The 15461-nt window shown below is 49.7% G+C and overlaps 1 protein-coding gene across 2 annotated transcripts in view; it reads right to left on the bottom strand.

Annotated features, from left to right (window-relative positions):
- Positions 1-4573: 4573 nt before the first annotated feature.
- Positions 4574-15461, bottom strand: part of SAFB (scaffold attachment factor B) — a 29612-nt gene continuing 18724 nt past the window's right edge. The window contains exons 8-21 of one of the 2 annotated variants that reach the window (XM_024568989.3): positions 15397-15446; positions 14585-14679; positions 12259-12408; positions 12096-12178; positions 11612-11751; positions 11345-11433; positions 11001-11107; positions 9911-10201; positions 8421-8558; positions 8155-8197; positions 6008-6126; positions 5592-5698; positions 5116-5182; positions 4574-4876 (exon numbers count right to left, since the gene is read on the bottom strand). In XM_024568989.3, coding sequence (XP_024424757.2) covers positions 4747-4876; positions 5116-5182; positions 5592-5698; positions 6008-6126; positions 8155-8197; positions 8421-8558; positions 9911-10201; positions 11001-11107; positions 11345-11433; positions 11612-11751; positions 12096-12178; positions 12259-12408; positions 14585-14679; positions 15397-15446 — 1609 coding nt within the window. In that variant the 3' untranslated portion in view covers positions 4574-4746. The remainder of the gene's footprint in view (positions 4877-5115; positions 5183-5591; positions 5699-6007; positions 6127-8154; positions 8198-8420; positions 8559-9910; positions 10202-11000; positions 11108-11344; positions 11434-11611; positions 11752-12095; positions 12179-12258; positions 12409-14584; positions 14680-15396; positions 15447-15461) is intronic. The other variant, XM_024568990.3, reaches the window with a different exon arrangement.

The following is a 15461-nucleotide window of genomic DNA, read 5'->3' as shown; positions in this document are numbered from 1 at the left end:
TGGGAAGTGGGAGCAGACAGTTGGCAGTGCTCAGGGCCCTGGGAGAGGGTGGAGAAAGTGCTGAAGGCCAACCTAGGTGGGGGGTTCTGGGTCTCGGAGGGCCGACCCAGGGTAGGACGGTCGGGAGCCAGGGCTCAACGAAATGGGAAAAATTTCTCCTGTGCCGTCTACACATCCAACCTTGCCTGGTCTCCATTCTCGTTCCACCAGCTCCCCCAAATCTGGCATTCCTGGGGAGCACAGGACTGGAGGTTGTTGCCATGTGGGGATCTGTCCAGCCCACAAGGGTCATGTGCTCCTGACTTCATCTTCTGGAGGTTCTCTGCTCCCTTCAGAAGCCTTCCCTGACTCCCCTCTCCCATACTGGATCAGCTGCCTGGTGACCTGAATGTGTGTGCTGCCCCTTTGGGATGGAGCTCTGGGAGGGTGGGCTGACTCTAGACCCTCCAAGCGTCCCCATTGTTGAGGGCATCCCACTGTCGTGTCGCTAGAAGGACACCTGCGCCCCAGTCAGCCAGGGTGGGAGGTAGGTGCAGGTCGGAGCCAGAGCCTTGCCCAGGAGGCTGCTCTGGGAACGAGGAGCAGACCCCAGTACGGTGCTCCAAGCTAGCATGGATTCCTCTGTTCCCAAGAGTTCTGGGCTGTGTGTCCCTCGGTTTAGGGGATAGAGCTCACTCAGGCCCATGATCCTGGAGGGGATGGCAGGTGTTAACATGTCAGGTAAGCAGAGACCAGAGACCAGGACATTTCCCAGAGAAGCTGGCGAGCGTCCGTCCACCCGGTGACAATAGGGAAGGGTGTAGCTCAGCATAGGTGGCCTGACCTAGGGTGTTTGGGAAGGGAGAGCCCATGTGACCTGTGCCACCATGGTCTCCAGGATGGGCAAGGCCAGGGAGTGTTGCTGATCCTTGGTGCTGCCCAAGACGGGGCTGGAGCTAGTGCTGCTGCCTGCAATCTCTCAGGCCAGGAGTGTGGCCCAGGTTCAGGACCTGCTCACCCTGGCTCTCCATCCACTGAGCCCTTCTAGCAGCCCCATGTGCCCATTTTACAGGTGGAGACACTTGCATGGCCAGGTTTGAAGCCCACTGCCCACCAGGAGCCCAGATGGTTAACCTTAAACCCTACCTGGGACACAGGATTTTCATTTCCCTTGCCCCTGTGGGCCTAATCTCAGGCCTTTGCATATTGAAGGGACTTGTACTCTGGCTGGGCCACGTGCTCCACCAGGCTCCCTGAGTGCTCACAACCCTCCTGTTGTTGTCACCATTTTATGGAGCGGGGAGACACCTGCCAAGGCCACCCCACCAGGCTCTTGAACAGTGTTAAAGGCCCATTATCAGTCTAGCAAACCTGCAGGAAAGGAAAACCAGCCTTTGTAGGTCTTCGAGGGGCTGTCCGGGGACATGCTCAGCCCTCTGGCCCCCTCACCTCCAGGAGGCTGCGTCTTACAGCCCCCTGAACTTGGCCTGCTGTGTGTGTGGGGGCAGGGGTATGGGGGGGTCCCCTAAAACTGAACCCAAGCCCTGGTGTCTGTGGTACTTGGGATTGAGTCACTGCCCACAGGCTGGGCCCAGGGTCAGCCTCGAATCCTGACTCCCTGTGGCTGCTCTCCAAACCATCTGTATGGTCCCAGACACCAGCCCAGAGATCAGAATGCCACTCTTGACCCCTCCATCACCTCACCCACTCAGGCCCCCACGGGTATCATTGCCAGTGCCAAGAGTACCTCCCTGGTCTCCCCACACCAGCCTGGATCCCACCAATGTTTTCCAAAGTCCAAGTCTGATCACGTCACTACCCTGCTCAGAAACCTCTTGTGGCTCCCCACTGCTTTCCCTCTGAGCCCAGATTCCTCAGAGGGGCCCTCCTCTTACTCCTCTAGGTCCCTCTGAGACGTTCTGGTTGGCCCTCAGTTCCTGAAACAGCTGGTTTTCACCACCAGCCTTTGCCTACAATTCATGGGCCCCTTACAGACCCCCACTCTTCCTCCTGGCTGACTCCTGCCCACAGCATAGACGCTGCTTCCCCATACCCTAACCCTAACCCCCAGAAGGAGTTAAGTGTGCGCCCTGGGCCTCTTTGGCACCCACCACCTCAGGGCAGGGTTTCCTCACCTCAGCATCACTGGCATTCAAGACCATGTAAATCTTAGGCAGGGGGTATCCTAGCCACTGTAGACGTTGAGCAGCATCCCTGCCTTCATCCCCAAAGGCCAGAAGCACCCCCTTATTCCCCAGACATGACAACCACATATGTCTCCCAAGTGCTGCCAGATGTCTTCTGGGGACAGAACCACCCTAGTTGAGAACTGCCTTGGGTGTTGGTAGGAATTCCTGTGGCTGCAGCACAAATGACTACAGATTTAGTGCCCTATTTAAACATAAATTGCTTCTCACAGTCCTGGGGGTCAGGAGCCCAGCACAGGTCTCACTGGGCTGCAGTTCAGGTGAAAGCAGGCCTGGCTCCTTCCAGAGGCTCCAGGGGAGAATCTGTTACCTGGTCTTTTCCAGCTTCTAGAGGCTGCTGCGTTCCCTGGCCCACACGCCCTTCCTCCATCATCACAGCCAGTCCCATCTGCCACTAGAATTCATGTTGCTTGCCCCTGCCCTCGTGGGACTGTGCTAAATTGGCGCGGAGGGGTGGGGAGCTCTGCTGAACCAGAGTTGACTGAGCCGCAAGGATCACCAGACACTGGTCATTTGTGCTGTCCACCTCAGGGCTACATGGACTGCAGCAGTCTGGGCTCTTTCCATAGGTGGCTCGGGGCCAAGCCACCTTTTATTAAATCTGAAAGTACAAGATGATACATCCAGACAAGCTATGTGTTTCCCCTTTGTGGCCCTGCTAACAGTTAGGGTCAACAGGGATCCTGGTGGACTAGAACTTGGGAACTATTCTGTGGCTTTCAGAGAATTAAGATATTTGTAGCTGGGGCGGGGTGGGGCAGGGCAGGGCAGGGAGGAGTTGGGGACACAGCCTACAATGGCACCTCTCGAAGCAACCCAGTAGCCCCATTTTACAGGTGAGCAAATGGAGGCTCACAGAACTGAAGGAACTTGCCCGAAGACAGGATGTGAAGGCAGAACTTGGCCCCCTGACTCCTGACTGGGACTCTTGATCCACTTTGATGTGGGGAACCGTTCCAAGCGTGAGAAATGTGGCTCAGCCCCCACTTGGAAAACCAGTGGGGAGCGAAGTAGGCGGGCAGGACCCACATCCATGGATAAGTTCTTCAGTGGGAAATCAGGCCTGCATTGTACTTAGGCTGCTATGAGACTTGCTCTTGCTAAAAAACTCCCTCACCCTGAATTGAAGAAGCAAATGTTTACTGAGTATCTTTATCTTCCCAGAATCTGGGCTAGACCCCCCAGGTATGGGACAAAGCCTTTTCGACCATTTCTCCTTTTACATTGCAAATATCCCCCTTTGATGTACTCAGTGACTTCCTCTCCTGTGTCTGCAAAGACAACACCCCAAACAAACCTATGAATAATAAATGAGGACCATCTTTGACATAGGAGGCCTAGAAAAACAATAAAGCCTATCCAGGCGGGGGTGAAGGGGTCTCTTTCTAACTTGGAGAGTGGCCACGTAGCCCCTTTTCCCCCACCGGATTTCTATAGTCCGTGTGTATGTTTCAGTGGCATTTAACAGCAGAAACCTCAACAGCAGATCTTGTGGGACGAGATCTGCATCAACTGGCACCTAACAGATCAGGGGGTTGATCTCTGGCAGAAGGAACACAGCTGGTCCCAGTTGGCTGAGGGGAGGGGACATGTTCCTTTGAGGCTGAGGCTGGGAGAGAACTGCCAGGATGTAAACCCCTGGATCCCAGGCGCTTGGTCACTGAACATACCTGCCACACACAGTCCTGATACATGTCCTGGCGACTGCTTTGCTTTCACACCTGGGCCCCTGCCCCTCCCCCAGCAGTTCACCACTTCCTGGTGTCCAACTGCTTGGCTTCCCTCAGCTCCCCACTTCGCTGTTAACTTGTCCTCACCCCACTCCTGTGAGGTCCCTGGAGGAGGTACATCCACAGAGACGAAACTAGACAGTGGGCCCTGGCCAGTGTAGTTCAGGTTTGCCAGTTTGATTCCCAGTCAGGGGCACATGCCTGGGTTGCGGGCCATGTCCCCAGTACGGGGTGCGCGAGAGGTAACCACACACTGATGTTTCTCTCCCTCTCTCCCACCCTTTCCCTTTCTAAAATTAAATAAAATCTTAAAAAAAAAAAATAGACTGGTTGTCTGGGAGAGGGGTATGAGGTGTTAGTGATTAATGATCCCATTTGGGAAAATAAATTCTGGATATTGATGATGGTTGAATGGCAGTGTAAATTAAATGCCACTGAACTGTGTACATAAACATGGTTAACATAGTGAGCTTCATGTATGTATGTTTTACCATACACAAAATAGCCCGTTCAGTAAGGGCAGCAAGATTGCTGGAAGCCCCAGTAGTCCCTTGAAGCTGCCCCTTTCAGCCCTCCTTCCCTGTAGGAAAAGCTGTGGCTCAGCAATGCTGAGTATAATTTTGTTTTACTTAGTAAATAAAGAGATGATACTTTAAATAAAGGGTATGTGAACAGAAACACATTTATTACAAAAAAACAAAAAACATTCACATTGTATCGAGCTACAATATGGCAGCAGATAAAAAAAAATTTATTGTACACGGTTTAAGATAACTTGCTAACAGAACATACTCTGGTTGCCACGTGACGGAACACAGGATTCCAAGCACTTAGTAGCGGCGAGTAAAGCGGGCGTCGTTGGGTCGGCTGCCCCGGTTCTGGCCGCCAAATCCGCCTTGCATTCCACCACGTGGGATCACATGGCCCCGTGAGGCGCCCCCCGGGGTAAAGCTGCCGCGCCTGGAACAAATGCAGAAGCTCATGTTCGCTAACCCTATTCAGTGGGATCTGCTGGGTGCCACTGAGACACAAGCTCTTTGGGACTCTTCGCTCTGGAGTAGCAGCACCAGGGGACAGACCCACACCGTTTTAGAAGCAGTGTAAGTTGGGGGACTTGACTATTTCTAAACCTTCCCCAAGGCAAGCCAGTGTGTGAAGAGGAGACTGACTGGTAAGCAGAGAGGGACAGAACACCTTACCCTGACATCCCTCCCCGGTTCATCATGTGACCTGGCCCAGAGTGACCAGACATGCTTCTCTCACCACCTAGAAAACAAGAGAGACTTTTCACATGGTGCCTCCAAGCACAGGATGTGGTTTAGAGGACAATGACACAGGGTTCAGGCAAACCCAGTCCCCTTTTTGAGCCATCCAGTCAACCCAGAACCTGCAGGTCCCCAGTGAATGTGTAAGCGCAAGAACCACACCGGGCTGTCCTAAGTCACGGCAGGAAGGAGTTACCAACAGCCACAGCACTCTTCTGGCCAACCCTCAGACTACCCCCCAATCCAATCATTAAGGGGCATCTCCTCTGCCTGGCCCTGGGGAGGGAGAGCAGAGGAAGCTGCTCCTGCCCACGGAGTAGGAAACAAACAGTGACTAACAAACAGCATGTGCAGCTTGAGCTTTCTAGTTGCTTCTCCACCTACATGCGTCCCCGAGAGCCAGTCCTTACCTTGCCACCTCTTGTGGTCCCTGTCTATCATGCCTCCATCAGCAGCGCCCTGCCATGCACGGTCATCCTCTATTCTTCGGCCATGGTCCCCCCAGTCACGTCTGCCCCTTGGAAAAAGACATCTCTGATTTGGATTGCCCCCACCTCTGCCTCTCAGAATTGCGACAGGAGTGGGTTCTGGAGGATGGGTTTAGCACTCTGTATTCCCAGCCCCCATTCTGTTCAGGCAGTGGGGACTTCACAAAACAGGACTGGCTCTAGCCCCATGCTACTCAGAAAGTTCCAAGGTGGCCAGAGCCATGGTCAGTGCACTGAGTCACGGGGCCAATGCTCACTGTTCTCCTGAGGCTGTGGGTCCTTAGTCTGTCAGCGATGTATGAGGCCCACTAGGGCTCCATGAAGTGTGAGACACAAACCTGGGTGGAGGCGGCAGCCCCCGGCCCTCGCTCATCCTCTTGTCAGAGCCGTATCCACCCCAGCCATCACGGGAGTCCCGCCCATGGCGCTCTGGTCCTCCATGGCGTTCAGGGTAATGCTGGGTATTAAAGAGCCAAAATAAGATGGCCTTAGAATTAACCCTGCATCCCCAAGGTCTTTGGGGCAACAAGGTAATCAAGAGAACTCAGAAGCACTTGCAGTCCCAAGACGGTGCTGCCAGGGCACTCGGTGTGCTATCTTATGCCACACACACCATTTCAGCTCCCATGACACAGCTGCATCCCTAAAGCCTGCCTGGTGAGGAAAAGGCGCTCAAAAGGAAGAAAAGGAGAAGGAAATTTAGGACTGAGCTTCATCCTAATCAGAAGGAAGGAAACTGAGGGACTGAAGTCTGCTAGAAACCTAGCAAATGCTCCACATCAAGAATAGGTCTCTGTTCTCAAAATAATAAATACCCCGACAGAGCCACCAGAGAAGGGCCATGTGGGATCTTTTAACATAATTCATTACTGGGCCTGGCATCATGCCTCTGCTTTGCTGGGGATGTGGGACACCTGTATGACAGCTAGGAGCTGCCACCCCTTGGCTGATGCCACCATCACCGTGTCAAGTGCTGGGCTGGCATAGCCCCCAAAGTGCCTGGCCCTGTTCTACATGCTCCGTGAAGAACAGATGACAGAAGAGGCCCCTGTCTGCTAAAAAAATTTCCAAGGCTGACTTTTAGGGACCTGGGGGAGTTGGCTTTCGTCCTATGGTCTGCTGTTCTACAAACCCAACCTGTGGGGCTTTTGCCCTAGGACCATATTTGAAGTAGGAAGGAACTAGAAGGGAGCCCTGGTCATGAAGCCCCTTGGATGCCTGCCCCAGCAGTCCAGTCAGTGTCTGCAGCCATGTTCATCTTCCCCTTAAGGCAGGAGCCCCCCAAGGCAAGGTGGTTATGCCCTTACACGAAGCCCTACCATTCAATACAGGGGAAGCATGGAAGTTCAACTTGGCAAGACCTGGTTCTTTAACTAAAGCCCATTTCCATCTCTCCCTGGTATTTTAAAGTGTAACCAACACATTCTTCTGTCAAACCAACCAGCCCATGTAATAAGACCCTGAAGGTCTGTGCAATTTTTCCTTTCTGTCAGATGTCACTATGTGGCTGGCTGGGGGCAGCAACAGGGTCTTTTTATATGATTGTATGTAAGAAAACATCAACAAACCCTTGTTGTTTTCTACTGTCTGATCATCAGAGGAAAAGCTACTAGCAATGGTAAGAGCTACATGTGAGCAACTGTGGAAATGTATGTTGTCTCATTTACTCAACCACCTATGTCTTAAAATAATTACCCTCATTTCATGGCTGGAGAAACAGGTTTGGCAGAAGCAGTGGCACCAGGATGGACCCTGAACAGTTCAACCATTGTGCCCAACTTCCCCACAAAAGAAAAATCAGAAGACTGGGTCTAGATTTAGCTGCATGTGAGATTTATCTCCAGAAGTGGAGATAAAGGACACTCCTCATATAAGGCATTCTTAGGAACTGAGTGAGGAGGTCGGGACCAAACAATACCCTGACCAAAATCTTCCCTCGATCCCCTCAATTTTCCATGTAAACCCACTTGAGTGGAGACTTCTTGGGGAAGTTCTCAATCCACATGTAAGACACATAAAAGGAGAACACTAAGCTTATTTTCTATGTGTTAATTCTGCAAAGAGAACGAGTTGCTATCTGAGGCTCAGCTGGGTGGGCTGACCATTGACCACAGGTGCACTCAGACTCCACAACATGGAAGTGTGGCACCTGTCAGCTGTGTGGCCACCATAAAGTACATTCCAACAGAGCCCGTAAGATTCACCCAAGGCTCTCTAGCACTTCACTACCAGTGCATTTAGTTACTAAGGCAAACAGAACATCAATCAGATCAAGGCCAAAAAGGGTTGCAGAAAACCTGTCTAGATTTCTAGCCAAGACCAAGCACAAAAATCATTCAAACTGTCATTCCATAAACACTGAAGGGCTGCACCCTTCTTTCATTATTCTTCGACTAATGCAAATGGAAGGAAAAAGGCAGTGGGTAGAAGGGAAGAGCAATCAACTCGATGGGAAAAGTGCCTACAATCCTAGCTTCTGACTTACCTGTCCTTCTCTTTCTCCCATCATTGACCTTGAACCCTCTCTCCTGAAAGAGATAATTAGAAAGAAACCATAAGGAGAGAAAGGATAGATTGGTTAAACCCATAAATGGAAACCATCTCCCAAATTGAACCAAGTACTACACCTACACACACACAATTCAAGTGGATTCACAGAACCTAAAAAGGCCAACCTCATCTCCTGCTGACAATGACCAAGGACAAATACCACTTGTATTACATGGGCAGGGTCATGGGGGCCTGGCTGACCTGTCTACTGAGTGGTCGGGGTAGCGGCCCCGGTCCCTGTGGTCAAAGTCATGGAAGCGGTCTTGGCGACTGAAGTCAGAATGGTAGCGCTCATCCAGGGCGGCTCGCTTGGCTTCTGGCCAATAGGCATCATCTCGTCTGAATGGGAAAGTAAGCAAGAGCTGAGTGCATTCTCTCCCTGCAAATAAATCACCTTGTGGATGCTGATGAACTGCACCGAGACTGTCCCCGGCACGACCACTTCAGCGAACGAGAGTTAGCTTTATCAACAGAATATTCTTTGCTGCACAAGCTGAGAGAGGCTGGAGGGGTGACGAGATCTGACTGAATGACCCCATTCTATTCTGCCCAATACACCCACTTGCCCCACACGTAGGTGCTTTGGTTCGCTTAGTAAGAGGTGATCAGTGAAGTGGGCAGGTGGGCACACATATGTGTCTGCAGAGCGGCCACGAGGGTTGGCCTCAATCTATCAAGACAGCAAGAGGTGTTATCACAGCTCTGTACTGCACTTCTGTCTCTTCCACCCCAACAATGACTTGACCCAGCAAAGACATCAGTGGGGAGAACTTTCAGAAACACTTGAAACGTACTGTTTTAAAACATTTATGAGCAGAACAGACTCCCAGCATTAGCATTTAGCACAAAAAGTCCTAAGACTGCCTAAACACCTCTTACAGAATTCACGTTTTATGTTACAGAGGGACCTCTTTTAGCCCATGCTGTAGAAAGAAGATAAAAACAAGTTTTCCCAAACAGCAATGCAGTTGGAAAGACCTGGATAGGATCACTGCTGGGATTAGTACCCAGACTCCTCACAGCATGGATCAAATCAGCATGGATCAAATTTAGGCCTCTTTTCACTAGTGGTTAGCACTTAGTATTCACATGTCACATCTATGTCTGGGGAACCCTGACTGGTTGTAGCTCAGAGGGTTGGGCATCACCCTACAAAGCCAGTTCAATTCCTGGTCAGGGTGGTCAGGACACATGCCTGGGTTGCAGGCCAGGTCCCTGGTTGGTGGTGTGTAAGAGACAACCAAGTGATGTTTCTATCGAACACCAATGTCTCCCCTCTCTTCCTTTCTCTCTAAAAAAATAAAATCTTCAAAAAAATATGTCTGCAATATCAAAGTTAAATTTTATTACTGGAATAAGCAAAAACAATTTACTACAGTGATTACAAAGCCTGGAAGAGGCCCAGGAGGTGCTTTTTGTTCTGGCTGCCCAAAGTTCCACCTCAGGGAATCTACGCCTCTCACACGCCCCCTACTGGGGACCTGGTCCTGCAACCCAGGCATGTAACCTGACTGGGAATCGAACCAGGGACCCTTTGGTTCACAGGCCAGTGCTCAATCCACTGAGCAACACCAGCCAGTGCTTGGGCTTCCTTTTAAATAATCTCAGGTTAATGTAATTTTGGGAACCGTAAGACAATTCTAAATGCCATGGACTACTTAAGGGTGGCCAGTGGGAGTAGCTGGGCTTACCGGCCATCCACGTCATAGGGCCTCCGCACAGCAGGCCGCCGCTCCTGCTCATAGCGCAACTCCTGCTGACGCCGCAGCTCCTCGCGCTCACGGTGGATGCGCTCCTGCTCCTTCCTGCGCTCGTGTTCCACATGCATGCGCTCGCGCTCCAGCCTCTCCCTCTCCATGCGCTCCCGCTCCAGGCGGTGCCGATGGAAAGCGAGCCTCTTACGAGCAAATTCCAGTTGCTCCCACTCCTCTTGCTCCCACAGTGCCTGCATGCGCTGCTCCCGCTCACTGCGCTCACGCAACCTGTGGGTGGAAAGCAGCAGCTGCAGGGGCCCACCGGCCACAGAGCTGGCAGCATCACTCAGTAAGGAAAGCTTTACAAATGCAGAGCAGCAGCTCCCATAGGAAGTTGCAAACCAAGCATGGGGCACTGCAGAGATGCAGCCTGCAGTGCTGGGCCTCAACCTGCAGGATTGCTTTTCTAGTGGGGAGAATGAAGGTGGGCCCAGTGCCTTTGAATCAGCAGCAAGAGCACAGAAATGCCAGCACAGGTTCTGCTGCCAACTGAGTCTGAGAGCAGCTAGCTAACAGCAAAGAGGTGTGTATGTGTGGTCAGCTATAATATGAACTGAGATCTTTCTGGCATTCAACATCTGATTCTGTAAAATACCCATTAAAAATAAACAACACGTTTCGTAGTAAGTCTGAATTAGAACCACAGCTCTCTAAATCATGAACTTTAATTAGTCACAGTGAAACTGAGGTAGTGCACTAGAATCAAAATCTTTTCTTTTTTTCTCCCCATGGCTTCTGGAGCAAGCTGGTGTGTTTTGTTAACTAGCTCTACTTCACTAGGAAACATACCATCTCCTGCCACAATTCCCTTCCATCATCTTCAGGAAGAGATAAGGCTATCTGAATGAGAGAATCATTTGAAAAAGCCTTAGGTTGAAAGTCACAGCACAGCACGTCTATGAAATGAAAGCCAAAGGGGCAAACAGGTTTAAAGCAGTTCTCTGCCCATTAGGGAGCTTTGAAATATAGCCCTGCCCTGCCTCCCCGGACACAGCTATAAACCACCAGTTCCTAAACCCTGACTCACCTGCGGGACTCCGAGTCTCTGGACTTCCGAGGCTCTCTGACTTTATCAAAGGACACAACAGACCTCTTCTCTCTGCTGGCTGATTTGCGATCCTGGCTCTTAGAAACCTGGTTCAAAAAGCACTCATTTATTTATGCCATAGAGCAAGATCTTAAATGCTCCTAAAGGAAAGCTTTTAAGCTTTCTGTTTTTTTTAAAATTCAAGATACCTACATTTTGAAAAGGCAGATAACCTTTCACAAATGAAGCTTACAAATTTCATGAAACATACTGAGAAATATAAATGGAAGAAATTTCAAAAGAAGAAACTGCTAAATACCCTAGTTAAGAGAAAAAATACTCACTCTCTCTTTGGATCCTGATGTTTTGACACTAATAACAGGTACACCTTTAGATTTATCCATTACTACAGTCCTCTCGGTTCCTCGACTTCCTGTAAAAGGAGTCAGTGTAACATAAGAACCAAGAAAACATCCAAATAAGGAAAAATTACTAAACTCTATGGAAAATAAATGTAGTTTGTGCTGCCAACTGATCACAGCAAACCAATAAACCACACCCATCAGGAGCATAGCACAAGGGGAGCTCTCGCACATCAGTCAGTGGGGTACCTGATTTTGTGGTCTGAGATCTCTCCGAGGGGCCAGGTTTCGGATCATCTTGATCTTTACTCTTTTCCCCACTTCCATCTTCACCCTTTTTAGCATCATCTTTTCTGTCGGCTTTATCTTCCCTTTTAAGGTTTGCGGATCTAAGTAGGACCCCAGAACACAGAGATATATTAGTTCAGATATTTAGATAAACAAACCAGTTGCCAGATTCTTGCAATGAGCACCAAGTGCCACAGAGAAGGATGCCTCAGTTGGCACTGACAGGACAACAAAGAACAAGAAGCCCATCCTGTTTTCTCTAAGTGACCTTCGATTAAGGAAATCCTCTCCAATGACTGGTGTTGGAACTTACTTCCAACAAATGGGAAAAATAAAGAAGGCCACAGGCCTCGTACTCTTCCCTATCTGCAAAGAACCTGAAGGACGTGAAATAAAGAAAAGGATCATCTTGGCCACAATTTCCTCAGGGAAGAAGAATACCTACCTGTCACTGGTGCTGGACTTCTCTTTTTTCCCTTCCCCCTCTCTTTTGTCAGAGGTTTTCTTCCCAGCAGGTTCATTTTTCGCCTGAAAAATAGAATCCAGGAGAAGCATTACCTTATTGTTTCCTCACATGGTCATAGCCCTGGAAGAAAATGGCCCCTTACCTTTTCCACTGAGATCATCTTCCCATGGAGCTCTGTCTTATGCAGGTGGTTAATGCATTTTGTGGCCTCTTCTGCTGTGGACATTGTCACAAAGCCATAGCAACGGGCTCCAGGACTCCGAGCATTTGTCACAACCTTAGCCCCCACCACCTCAAAGGAAAGCAGAGAAATGTCTCAGACATGAAGCCCCCCAACATCCACCATTCAAAACTGCTGTCCTCTAATCCACCCCAAGTCCTGGCTCCCTCCTGGAATGAGGACCCTTGGGGAAACCCTGTCACCAGGTGCCTGAAAAGAGGAAGATGACTGGGGAGGATAATGCTATTGTCCTGAAGGTACTACTCTCCAAGGGCCACCTCCATTTCTGGCTATTCCTTCAGGGAACCAGGATGGCAGCATGGAGAAGAGAGAAAAGTGAAATGAAGACAGAGTTCTGGCAGCATTCCTTTAATATTATCTCAAACTTGTAAAGAAGTTACTCTAAATACACAGTCATGGCTGTGAGCAATAAGTAGGCTTAAGACGTATCTACAGATGGCTATCGACATAAGAACAAACTTGTAAACAACACTCTGAAAGGCAGAATCAGCCCTGGCTGGTGTGGCTCAGTGGACTGAGCATGGGCCTGTGAACCAAAGGGTCACTGGTTTGATTGCCAGTCAGGGCACATACCTGGGTTGCAAGTCAGGTCCCTAATTGAGGCATGTGAGAGGCAACCACACATTTCCCTCTATTTCTCTTTCCCTTCCCATCTCTAAAAAACAAATAAAATCTTTAAAAGAAAACCAGAATCAATCCTATTAGGAATAATAACAAATTCACTAAGATGTTCCCCCAATGACTCAAGCAAGCTGACGTCAAGCACCAGGCTCAGAAGCCCCAGAGGAGCCAGTATTCATCCTTACTGTGCCACATAGAGCCTTAGCCCAAAATGGTCTGCTCCTCTGCTTTGTCTGCCAATGGCCTGGTAAGTCACATAAAACATGCAATGCACCCAAGACTCCATAGGCTTCAGGGCAACATTTCCCTGGTGAAAGGACACATCCACTTGAGGGCCACAGGGGTATCAGGAAAGAGCCCACTTTGTATGGGCCTGGGGAGTTTATTAGTTATTTCTATTACCATGGCATGTTCAGTTTTCCCATTGTTAGCTATTGGATATTACTGTATTTTTCGGACCATAAGGTGCACCTAGGTTTTAGAGAAAAATAGGAAAAAAACAAAAGGAACAAAAAACCACCCCACTCCACCGCTGCCCCCCCCCACAAGCCAGGTAAGCTACATTCGGACTATAAGACGCAGCCCCTATTTCCCCCCCAAATTTGAGGGGTGGGGGGAGGAGGTGTGTGTGTGTGTGTGTGTGTCTTACAGTCCAAAAAATATGGTAATAACAAGGTAAATACTGTTAGTTTTCTCTTATAATTTGCTGAGGCCTTAATACGAACAAGGGCCTGTGCCAAGTCTCACTTTGGCTCACCCCACAGGCTGATGCTGAGACTCGCAGCCCTGGACGCAGTTTAATTAGGAGGTGAGTTCAGGAGGCACAGGGTAAAAGTGGAGAGGATAAGAGAGAGAAGGGAAGAAAGCTAACACATGTGCCCTAACAAGCAAGCAACTGTAGCGAGCGCCTGGTGGGGAGGCTGGTGCTTGTGCACCTATACATCACTGCCACCTGTGAGTCCAAGGAGGAAGGTGGGGACAGAGAACAGGTGCTGCAGAGTGGAGGCGGCCAGAAGTGCCCTGGCTGTAAGTAAAAGCAGGCTAAGGATGAGGGCTGAGGAGAGGACACGTGTATCTCTGCTATAGCTGCACACACCATCTTCAGGGGGAGCAACTGAGGGTCCCTAAGTATAGAGATGCTGCTCCCCTATGGGAAACAACACGTTCCTGGCCACACAACTGAGTGGCAAATCTGGAACCTACTGCTGGTCAAAATGCAAAGGCCCTATATGTGTACAGCCCACTTGTGTTCTGTAGTTACCACCATCTCACAGAAGTGCTGACACCACGTCCCTGCCCTGCCCTTTGCTACAAGCCCTGCAGCCCTTCCTGGCTTAAAAATGGATTCCAGAAATCTCAGTAGTCTCAGTAGTGGCCTGGGGGCCAAGGAAGGTGGAGAAGAAAATAAAGTAGAAAGGCTCTGGGAGCTTCCACAGATCTGTCACCTCTACCTGCAGAAGAGTAGACAGTCCTACACAGGGTCATGAGCTGTCAGCTCAAAGAACAGCAAGGGGTCGAAGTAGTCACTGGAGGGACAGTAATCTGCATATAAAGACCGCAGTACATGGGCTCAAAGACATCTTCTCCCGAAAACCCTTGGACTTACCTTTCCATATTTGCTGAAAAGATTCTTCAAATCTGTAGCCCTGGTGGTAGAAGAAAGTCCACTAACCCAGAAATTTCTACCACAACTGCTACGACCTATTCAAAATAAAAGTTCTGGTCAAAAATGTAATTCATACAATATCCTGACTTTAAAGATTATAAAGTCTTTCCAAACGACACGTGTTCCCTACTTGTCCCGATTCCCAGCAGCCCCCCCAGTCTGCTGTCCTCACATAACTAGGAAGGACCAGCAGCAACGCCACTTACAACGGCAAGTCAGGGGCTGTTTTAGGACCACAGGAAGTTCCCAAACAGTACCATACCCCCCAGTGAGGTAGCTTTTGAACACAAAATGCTGATATCCGTGTCAAACCACTTTGAGGTCTTTTTTAAAAATTGATTTTAAAGAATGAAAGGGGGAGAGAAAGAGAGAAACATCAATTTGTTGTTCCACTTGCTTGTGCATTCATTGGTTGATTCGTTTTTTTAAATTTTATTTATATTTTGGGAGGGAAGAGGGACATAGACAGAGACAGAGAGAAATACTGATTTGTTGTTCTACCCACAAATGCATTCATTGGTTGCCTCTTAAATGTAGCAAAAGTGTCTGTACCACATGATACATCAACCCTGAGGAACTGGCTTGTTCCCCAGACCCAAAACCTGCAGGGTGAAGAGCAGGAGTGGAGAAAGGCCCCATGGAAGAGCCACAATCACATGAGGGTGAGAAATGCACTACATGATAAATCAGGATCGAACACCTCACCACAGCTTAGGCCACACAAACTGAGAAGGACTGCTGTGGGGACCTACCCTTGTCCTCCTTGGAAAGCCGTTTTGTATCCGAGTCATCTTCGACAGAACTAGAGAGAAAAAAT

Source organism: Desmodus rotundus, chromosome 9 (genome assembly GCF_022682495.2).
Source record: "Desmodus rotundus isolate HL8 chromosome 9, HLdesRot8A.1, whole genome shotgun sequence".
NCBI classification, from domain to species: domain Eukaryota; kingdom Metazoa; phylum Chordata; class Mammalia; order Chiroptera; family Phyllostomidae; genus Desmodus; species Desmodus rotundus.
Note: the sequence above shows the minus strand (reverse complement) of the source record. Positions and strands in the feature narration are given on the sequence as shown.